At 37.0% G+C, this 10490-nt stretch overlaps 2 protein-coding genes across 2 annotated transcripts; both read right to left on the bottom strand.

Moving 5' to 3' along the window:
- Window positions 1–3809: 3809 nt before the first annotated feature.
- On the bottom strand, window positions 3810–6976 carry LOC110427014 (Transmembrane proteins 14C). The gene is made up of 4 exons (XM_021442374.1): window positions 6600–6976; window positions 6428–6492; window positions 4180–4267; window positions 3810–4001 (listed from the first exon to the last, which is right to left on the bottom strand). Exons 1-4 carry the CDS (start codon window positions 6868–6870, stop codon window positions 3892–3894), a joined length of 534 nt encoding a protein of 177 aa, XP_021298049.1. The 5' UTR covers window positions 6871–6976; the 3' UTR covers window positions 3810–3891.
- A 248-nt stretch (window positions 6977–7224) lies between these two features.
- Window positions 7225–8723, bottom strand: LOC110427006 (Protein kinase superfamily protein). The gene is made up of 2 exons (XM_021442365.2): window positions 8350–8723; window positions 7225–8237 (listed from the first exon to the last, which is right to left on the bottom strand). Exons 1-2 carry the CDS (start codon window positions 8702–8704, stop codon window positions 7540–7542), a joined length of 1053 nt encoding a protein of 350 aa, XP_021298040.2. The 5' UTR covers window positions 8705–8723; the 3' UTR covers window positions 7225–7539.
- Window positions 8724–10490: the final 1767 nt, after the last annotated feature.

Genomic DNA, 10490 nt, shown 5'->3' with positions numbered 1-10490 from the left:
TTGGGGTCTCAACTTTGTGCCTCATCATTGCATTGAGATCTCTTTGTCTCGAAATCAACCAAAAAAAAATTGGAAGTGCTTCAATGAAAATAATTGATTAAATTGCTTTTTATTACTACTTCAAGAAATTATAATAAGGTAAAGAAATGGAAATGGAGGAATTCCCTGGTCCTACATTTTTGTTCAGTTGCCCAGACCGGGATCCTGGTACCATTCATTAAGGTTCACTCCTTTTTCTCTCCTTATGTTCTTTTATTAATCTACTAATGTTGTTAAGCACTTAAGTTCTCCTTTTCCCCGTTTTTTCAAAGATTGCGGCATATATAATAGGTTTTGATTTTTTTCATTCCATTTGATGAAACACAAAATTCCAATGTACCAGCAGCCCAGAACCAGACCTAAGAGCTACTTGCATTCTTTTTCTAGCTAACACAACCACGTGATCACGGGGGGGTCGGTACATTTTCCTAATCCCTTGTCAGAAGAGGAGATAATTTAAGAGAAGGAAGCATAGACCTTGCTCGATGAAAAGCATTGGTCTGGCCCGCTACTTATCCATGGTAGAGAACAAGACAATGCCTATAATTGAAATGGAACATTTTGTCCGCGGCTGCTTTAGCCATTATTCACCCTAGTTGTCCTTCCTTTTGTCACTATATACGCATCAAGTCGATTGATAATTCAAAATGATTCCAAATCATTAAAATCAGTGCTTCTTCCCCGACAAATTTCAGTTCTTGGTTCATCTTGAACCTTACTCTTTCTTGAATGGATTTGAGAGATGAAGTGCCTATGTGCAAATTGTAGTTGAAAAAATTAAAGAAAGAAAAATGATCAGAGGTATGTCTATTAGCTGTATATCAAATCAGTAGGGCGATGAGTGAGACCATTAAACGCGGTGACCCTCCATTCCACGAAAGTCATATGTTATCAATATTTTATTTCCTAAATTATATTCAAATACAAGCAAAGCAATGTATTAGCCAGCGAGGAAAGTCATAAAGTGCTAATTAATTACTTCTTTAGGATTTAAAATAATGTTACCAAAGGCCTTCTTTTTAAAGATTATTCCCTATTCCATAGCACGGCCAAGGCTGCCCGCTAAGTGGAGATTGTGAACCTTTTCTTTTCTTTCTTCTTCCTAAATGGGTGGGGTTTGTGCACTTAGCTTGAATACATATATAGTTCTTTAAATATTCTTTGGAAGCGTTAGCAGAGAACACTTGACCGCCCAGGTCACAGGCACCCTCTTAGTTCTTTTATGGAACCATGCTTAGTTAACTTGGCAGCATCAAACAAGTATATATGTTAGGTCCAAAAGGGTGTGTCAATAGCACACTGATCACTACGTTCAGGGGGTCATTACACGGTAGTCCGAAGTAACCTTTGTGAACAAGGAATCGAGCAGCTGTTCATTAATTCCCAAATAAGAAAAAGGGGGGTGGAGGTGCAGAAAAGATAAAAATTTTCAACAGCAAAACACAAAAGAAATTGATGTATCATATTCATTACACGAGCACTTAGGGACAAAATGTAGTGGAGTTCCTTTTTGAGAGAGGGTATTTAATGATGAAATTTGATACTAAACAAAAGTCGGGAACTCCCCCCCCATCTCTCCTTTCTGTTCTCCAATATGGTCCGCCAGTTTAGTCACCAGATGAACCGGAACTCTTTTCTTTTCTTTTCTTTTTGTTTTCCCCTTGTTATTGTTCAAAAGTTGGTTCGAGTAGCAGATTTATATAAGATAAAAAAAACGCCCAACCACCCTTCCCAAACAAAAGTGACTAATCCCTGATTCCCAAACGTCATGTCCAGAACGTACTTTGTGCATTCTTTTTGTGTGGTTCTCACTTTCTCTCTCTCTCTCTGTCTCTCTCTGTGCTCTGCTGTTAGTCTCATTTATGTTATCATCAAGTGGGCCGAGGGGAAATTGAAAATAAACAAGAAAACGCACTTTCTATTTCATTATTTTGCCCAACTTACAACATATATTATGGAGCATTTTGAGAGAAGTTGCGAAAGTTCCTGCAGATTGTGGAGTAATGATTGCATGTGAGCGGTTTGACTATCAAGTGCTTGATTCTTTCAAACAAGCTTTATCAGAGATTATTTGTGGCACGAACTTTGGGATCGGGCCGTGATTGATGAGTAGAAGACTCCACATGGTTCTCGACGAGAACTTTAAGGGCCATTCATTCCTTTCTTTTTCCCTTCCCATGTCCATTAACTCTTCAAGCCAATGGCCATGGCCTAGCTATCAACTTTTTTTCACAAAATGCTAGCCATATGCAAGAAGCAACCCAATAGTGGGTCACTGGAAGCTTCTCTCGGTTTCATTTTTACAGAAAAACACATGGCTACAGCCTCTTTAAAACAGATCATAAAGAGACTTTTCATGTACTTTAATAGTACTGTACATTATATGAATGATGAGTTGAGAGTTCCATGTACGAATATTTGAATAATCTGAGACGCATTTTCATGAATACTTAACAATCTGAAAACGAAATTCAGAACTTCAATTCTTTTTTCTTTTATGCTTTTTAAACCCGAAGTCTATGTTTGATGAACCGCATGCAGCAAGCAGGGCGCTTTCTGCGGTATATCCGCATGCATATTTCATAAATTTTATTGTTGACACTTAAATCAAAGCCTTAAAAAAACTTAGTCAAAAAAAAAAATGATTGACATTTAGCACATGCTTCAGGAATTCGTTAGAATTACGCAAAAGAATGAATCATAATATTAAAAATGAAAAACAAATGCAGTCATAGCATAAAAATTGATCATGTCGCTGATCAAGGCCATGAGCCAACCCAGCTAACCCTTATCTTTTTAGTTATTTATTTCAGCTGATGACATAAGCTATGCCGAATAAAAAAACTTTATCCCCTAAAACAAATTAGAACTCAAACCGCCGACTCTTACTCAGCGACAAAACCAAGCCACCACCTCTTCATGACCAGCAACAACAACCTGTTGAGGGGGCCATGCTAAACCGAGGCAGGCGGCGGCCTGGTCTGTGGAACTCTTAAAACGTTTTTCATTAAACTCTTAACTTAATCATCTTTCTTATAATTTTCTGGAGAAAATTTTCTGTTTGGCACAACTTTTCTACTTTCTATTCTTAATTCTACTAATAATTTCACATATTTCCTCAAAAAGAAAACCCCTATATTTTATTTATATCATTTAACTTCTCTGAGCTTATAGAAAAAAATACTATTCTTTACTTTTTTTCCCCTTTATCTGCTGGATAAGTGACAAATGCCCACACCTTCTAATTAATTGTCTTAAACACATCACTCTGTCTGCATGAATTTAACACAGGAAAAAACAATTTTGTGAGAACGATTAAACAAACATAAGAGTGAAAGACCAATTTCTATTTAACTTCAAATGAGTTTTTTTATTTTCAATCAGCAGAAAGGCCTGTGGCCTACGTATAAAGCATTTCACTCAATTTTTATGCCTTGCCAACATTACATAAGCCAACCAGCCCCTGGAAAGAAGTGTGAAAAGAAAAATGAAAACCGAAAAGGAAAATCAATTGCCGTTGCCTTTCACGGAAAATGCTAGGGGCTCTCTAGACAACTTTACTAAATTTTCAATTAGCAGGAGCTGTAAAATTATGCACAAGACACGCGTATAAAAATCGTCCAATAGCTTTTTCCCTTTTAGATATGCAAATAGCATATTAAGCCATCCATGATGGTGAACATTGAATGCGCAAAAAATAACATATTGCGAAGCGAGACACAGAAAGTACTTGAAGTTCAGCTGCTAATTCGAATAGGAATACAAGTATCATATTAAAGTAACTTAATTTATTCACATAAACAATAGGTAATTACTTTCCAGCAGTGTTGTGCAAAATATAAAAGACAACGATCAAAGACTATCTTGTAAATATGCGGAGGCAAACACAACCAATGCACAGATAGAAACACCTAATAAGGGACCTGCAGGAATCAGTTTCCGTGTAGCTACCAATCGTATCCCTAAAACAGTAACCAGATAAGGAGAGAGAGAGGGAGATAAGGATAAGACCTTATATTCCATATTTTGATGTTTAATGAACTGACATGAAATGCATCTAAATCATTGTGCACATGCGCCATGGTCATCAACACAGTAAAATGTAAGAGTATAAAAAAAAAATTCAAAAAATAAACATACCAAATACAGAGGAGAAAAGGAAGGCCGATCCAAAACCAAGGGCTTCACCAATTGCTTTTGTCTCTGATGCTTGCATAAGAAAGTAAGCCTGAACAGGACAACCAAATATTACACAACTATTGCATTTTACGGTAATATAAGTTCTATTTAAATAGAAGACTAGGTTTTCAAAGAGAAACTAAATTTTAAATGATCCATTTAGCAATAACGATGACACCCAACAAAAATCAAGCAAATTGAAGTGAAGAAAACAAAAGAGATAGCACTACGAAGTTGGACTGTGTTGTTTTTATAAAAACTTCCACATCATGTAAAGATCTTATCCAGAAAATCCTTAAGGAGCACAATTAAAGCATTCATTTGAACCAAGGACGTAACAGACAATGGTAATTGTTTGAATTTAGAGATACAATTTAGACAAACATTTTCAAATGCTTCATGATTCTGTGGGGATGACAAAATTAATAGTGGCTTGGATGTGGTTAACACGGAAAGAAATGAAGAAGAACGCTGGCATTGGGATGATTAATAAAATGGTTACACTTGAGGAGGCTATTATATTATAGCTCACAAAGAGGTACTTTATAGATGGAATAAGAGGTTTAACCAGAGATTATTTATTTATTGTTTATGAAGTGGAGTGAGATGTAAACCTCGTTCCTCTCAAGAATAGAAAATTAGTGTGAAGATGCAAGTCAAATTTGGAAATATCAATGTTTCAAATGGTGGCATGAGTGAAGAATTACAGAAATAATAAGAAAAGGAAGTCTGAAGGTTGAGATGGAGGATTATCAAGTCAACCACGGAAAGAGGAAGAATCGTATGCCATCTCTTCTATTTTCCCTAGTCATGGAGTATATAATGAATAGCATGCAGTTCACATAACCAAAAAACTTTTAATTACTTAATGGTATAGTTTTCCAAACTCAGAAGATCACTGACTAATTGCCTATGTAGACAATATCAGAAGATGACTAAACCACTCTCACATTAATGTTAATTAGAGAGTTTGTGTCTACAATTGCAAACATGAATTATCGAGCAGCATTAGGCCTTCAAGTAACAGCAGCCTGACCTATCAACTTTAATATTTTCTTCTGTGACCCAAAGGGAATAAAGCACATCTTCACCAGACAATAACCTAAAAATATACACGGAATCCAAAAAATGAGGCATATGTACTCAAACATGATTACTGAAAAATTGTAAATGCAAGCCAAAGAAGAAGTGTCTAGTGACAGAAGAACATGCCTCAAGTATAAGGAGATTTAAGAAGTGACAAAAGGAAATTCAATTGAAACATGTAGAGAAAGAAAAGCCAAAAACTTTGATAGATATCATATGAGAAGTAATTGTGCGCCTTCAAATAGAAATTTACAATAGTAAAGACAAAAGAACAATTGGTCTAAACAATACAATTAGGTGCTGGGAGGCTCAAGGCTGGCAAAGTTCACGTGTAAAAAAATACCAAACTTTTAGTTAACACATTCCAGAAAAAGAAACAAACTCAAACAATGATAAGACAACAATCTAATGGTGTCTTGCAAGGTTTCAACAGGATTTGTTTATAGCATAGCAATTCAACATTGGAAATGATAATAAATCTCAAAAGCTCCTACAGCTGTCCAAAGAGCAATTTAGCCCGATATGGTTTTAATATATTTATTCTAAGTCACCACTTAGAAGAGCAAAACCCAAGCATATCAACATTATTGAAGTAGTTATAATGAAGCACAGGAATGGTGGGATCTGTCTTTCAACGAACACCACAAGTAAATGAACAACCCTAGAATTTAGAAATGGAGGATGAAAAGAACAAAATGTCTGTTTGTGTTAAAAACAGTAGAGAGTTAATGGGAGCAGTGACACAAATTACATGATGATTATTATAGGGCCCATGTAAGCTAAAATCAAAGTCAGAAGGATGATAAAGCAAGCAACAAAGCTCACAATCACATATTATCAATAATTAGAATGAAAGCTCAGTTGACTGAACCAAACCAAACAAATGGGGATTGTATAATTGATGTTCCGTCCATCCCACATTTCAAACGTATGAGAAATAATGTAAGGCAGTAGGAGTAAGGATTTAACAAGCATAATCTGCATTTATAGCAACATCACAGTAATTTTGAGAGGATAAATTGGGTCTAATTTGAAAACAGATTTAAAAAAAGAGAAGGAAGAAAGCACAAGTAAAAAGAAAACGTCAATAACAGAATGCAGAAGAAGTCGAAAGTAAACATACAGATGCCATAAGAGCAGCTCCAGTGAGGCCACCAAAGAGTGATCCCTTGCTTCCTGATTTAGTAACTAGAAGCAAGTTTGAAATTGCAAATTATGTTACTGTGTTTGGCAATTTTCCAATTGGTAAATGAAAGGAAAGCATATCGAGAGATGTTAATGCAGAGTAGAGTTACAGGCAAAGAGACCGCCAGAGAATAGAAGCACCCCATAGGCAGCGGAGGTAACAGCGGCAAAATCTGCTAGCTGAGATTTGCAGCAAAACCTTCTTCTAGTCCCGGAACAGGATTTTGCTTTCCTCAAACAAATGCCAACCAAATCTTTGCTTTTCCCATTTTGGAGATTTAAGGGTAGGAATTTTGGATGTTCGTTTGAATTTGAGGCGCCCTTGGCCGCAGCAATTGCCGGAAATGGAGTTACTAACGGTGACAAAGAGAACGACATCATCTCCAGCGGTCGGCGTCAGTTTCACTTCCTCTCCCCGCTCTCTTCGAAAAGACAAGCATCGACTTGCCCCCTAGCCTGACTTTTGGGCCTTCTTTGGTTCTGCTCGGGCTGAAAATATTTCAGGCCCATGAAGCCCTGCCAATCTAGGGCCGGGGCTCTATCCTTCTAACGTTTTGAATTCAAACCGGCACACTTCTCATCAAATAAATAAAAGAAATACAGGCACGCGTTTCCGTAACGTCCCCATCCACTGTCCTTGTATTTGCTGAAACTGAAGCAACATGAACGAGAGAGAGCCCAGAAATACCAAATTTAAAAAAATGAAAACAATCAATAGTAGCATTGCAATGGTCATTTTCAAAAAGGGCAAGAATCAAATAAAGAAAACTTCAAAATCCAATTTATCTGTCCGCTGTGCTTTCACTTTCCACTTACAGTAAACTTGTTGTCCTAAAGAATTGTGGATATAATTTACAGGAATATTACAAGTGCTAAATTCCAATGCGAATCTTTTGTTTCTGTAATTTAGGGGCACACACTGCAGGACAGGCCCTGAAATTTTGACATTGCAAATCTACTTACAAGAGAAAGGGTATAAAAATTGAAACTATTTATAAACAATTTCAAAGCATAAAAGCCCAAAGCAACAAAGTTGTCACCATCAATTAGTTACTCGTGGCAACCTTTGCCAGGTGAGAAGAGGAAGTCGATGGAAGTGATTTTGTCCTTGATTGTTTGCATGATTTGAGAAGCGGAAGGCCTAACAGTGGGAGACTGGTGAAGGCAAAGTGCAGCAATTGAAAGCATAGCCCTGGCTTCTTCCAAGTCAAACTCTCCAGCCAGACGTGGATCCACCAATTCTGCCACTTTCTCCTCCGCCCCACACTCAGCGATGTCCCTTAAATTGGGTGCCACTATTGACGTCAATAATTGTCCCCTTTCTGGACAAAAGGCTTCCATTCCAGTAACAAGTTCCAAGATAATAACGCCCAAGCTGTAAACATCGTTCTTTTTGGAGGCGAACCCAGTCCTCAAATAATGAGGGTCGGTGTAACCCGGTGAGCCGATCATTACTTGCTTTGTCCTGGAGCAAGACGGCGGTATCACCGTAGACGAAAAACCCATCTTTGCTGACCCGAAATCGCAAAGCTTGCAATTAAAATGCTCATCTAGCAAGATATTAGAAGCTTTGATGTCCCCATGAACTATTTGGAGGGTGCATTTTTCGTGTAGGTACTCGATTGCCTGGGCAAGTTGGAAAGCTATGGCCGTGCGGGTTTTCCATGGAAGTACTCCCCTTTCCATTTCGTGTAGCTTCTCTTGTAAGTTTCCATTTGGAACGTACTCAAACACCATGGCCCCTTCCTCTGGACACAAAAATTTGAAAGGATCAATGAATAACTATTCATTTCGAAGTAGTTAAAAAGCCTTTTTCTTTCACTTTTCAAAAGAGTAAAGCAAAAGACTCAAGCAAGGTACCTAGATCATCGCAGTAACCAAGAAGCTTTACGATGTTGTCGTTACGGAGGCGAAGCAGAATATCCAGTTCCTGTTTGAACACTTGGTTCAGTCGATCGCTACCAACCTGGACCTTAACTGCTCCTTGACTGGAACCAGACAGGTTAGCCAAGTAGACATTGCTAAACCCTCCCTGACCAACCACGCGGGAGAAATTCTGAGTCACATCCTTAATTTCTTCCCATCTGAATTTCCTGACAAACTCTTCACCTTCAACGCCAGAATCTTTCCCCTTTTCTTGATCAGGTAGAACGGTGGACGTGGGTTTACCGCGTCTGAGCTTCCTGAGTCTGAGGAATCTGAACAAGAATCCCATGGCAAACAACAAGGCAAGGAGCAAGACAAGAGAAACAATGATGAGAATAGCGATTTGAGGGTGAGCGTGCGGTTGGGTTGTTTTTAAAGAGGGTGTCGGCAGATCACTGGAAGTGTGAAAAACAGTAGAGGGCATGGGGTGGGAAGCGACGCAGAAAGTGAGTGGAGAACATAAAATGAGCATTGGTACTAAAGGGGAAATGGATGGGATGGTCCAACAACGCCAGTACCAGCAGACAAATTTTGAAACACCAAAAATCCATGCGCTTCTAACCTTAGATTTGTCAGTAGTCAAAGCTGTACCCATGGGGACGCACATAATCCGACAAGCTGGATCTAATATTCCGATCTAGAGTGCGAGAGAGAGAGAGAGAGAGAGAGAGAGGCGGAGAAGCGAAGCGATGGAAGCCTCCTAGGAAAGCCAGAGAGGTTCTTCTCTTTTCGCCTAATAAGCCATTTGAGTTTGACCGACCGGCTACGGAAACATTTTGCTTGGTTTTAAAAATATAAAACAATCAATTTTTTTCAAAAAATAATATAATAGTACAAAAATTTGAAGGTTGAGACTTGACAATTTCTTTTTTTTTATTTTCTAATATAAATAAAATTTAAATTTTATTAAATGAAAAAAAAAGGGTAAGACGATGGTGGCATGCCAGAACCAAGACCGAGGGCTAGGGATTATTCCCTTGTTTATGTAATTCGTTATAAAAATGTAGTAAGATGGAATTCAAATTAAGATCGCTGGCGTGGATTAACATTTAAAAAAAAAGGATTACTACTAATTGCCGGTCCTTTGCTCTCCCTCGTAACACGTGGCAGCTATTAAGGTGGCCCCTCTAAAGTTTAAGAAGTGCATTTTTCCTTTATAGTTAATCCCATTTAATAAATAGTTTTAAATTTCTTTCTTTTCTCCCTTTGAGGCGTGGTTTTTTTTAAGCAACACTCGTGACAATTGATGTATTTTCATTTAATGCATTGAAAGGATCACGCCCATAATCAATTAATTCATTAAATAAAATATTATTAATTAATTAAGTGTTCTTTCACTAACACTGACTTATTTTTAATGCAACCAAAAAGATTTTTGCCATGAAAATCCTATAATCTTAGTTTATAATTTACTACAATGATTGAAAGATGATCATCCTCACAATGATCTTGTGTCTGAAAACTATACTTTGCAGAATAAATAATTCTTAATTAGTTGAATTGATGAAATTAACACTGAAACCAACTCCACTACCTCCATCATCTTGTTTCATTATTTGAAGAGAATAAAAGATGTCCTACTAATTTAATTATGCGATCTAAATAATAAACGTGTTTTTTTTTTTAAAAAGTAACAAACTCGTCAAATTAAGCTTAAGAAAGCAACTTTTGAATGGTCCATTTGTCGGTCACTCTATAACTCATTTTTCATGCGAATTTAATTGTTTTTTAATTATGTGTGTGGTTCATATTCGTTAGTTATTTATAATTTATTGATATAATGATTTCATTGTAAATTAATAATCAATATTAAAACATTTGTTAATTAGGAAAACTAAGTTATTATCGTTGTCAATTTCACTTAACGTCCTAATCAATCTAACAACCCATTCCCTGATGCCCTTTTATGTCGTGCAACTCTGTTTTTTTTACATTTTGCCATTTTTTATGATGTCATGATTTTAATAATGATCGATGACCGCACGGTGGAGTGACCATAAGTATTTAATTTCTCTCAAAAGTATTGGTAGTTATTTTTTACAGTGACTTTTATTTGTTATTAAAGTGTCATTAGT

Source organism: Theobroma umbraticum, unplaced genomic scaffold (genome assembly GCF_002168275.2).
Source record: "Theobroma umbraticum cultivar Fairchild unplaced genomic scaffold, ASM216827v3 scaffold_30.0, whole genome shotgun sequence".
Lineage (NCBI taxonomy): Eukaryota > Viridiplantae > Streptophyta > Magnoliopsida > Malvales > Malvaceae > Theobroma > Theobroma umbraticum.
This window is presented reverse-complemented; position numbering and strand designations above follow the sequence as displayed.

Excerpts from the sequence above, each read along its gene's own strand:
- LOC110427006 (XM_021442365.2), bottom strand. The coding sequence starts at position 8,704 with ATGGGATTCTTGTTCAGATTCCTCAGACTCAGGAAGCTCAGACGCGGT. Across the intron at positions 8,238-8,349 it reads TGGTTACTGCGATGATCTAG|AGGAAGGGGCCATGGTGTTT; the intron begins GTACCTTGCTTG and ends TTTTGTGTCCAG.
- LOC110427014 (XM_021442374.1), bottom strand. The coding sequence starts at position 6,870 with ATGATGTCGTTCTCTTTGTCACCGTTAGTAACTCCATTTCCGGCAATT. Across the intron at positions 6,493-6,599 it reads CTCTGGCGGTCTCTTTGCCT|TTACTAAATCAGGAAGCAAG; the intron begins GTAACTCTACTC and ends ACTTGCTTCTAG. Across the intron at positions 4,002-4,179 it reads CCTTTTCTCCTCTGTATTTG|GGATACGATTGGTAGCTACA; the intron begins GTATGTTTATTT and ends TTACTGTTTTAG.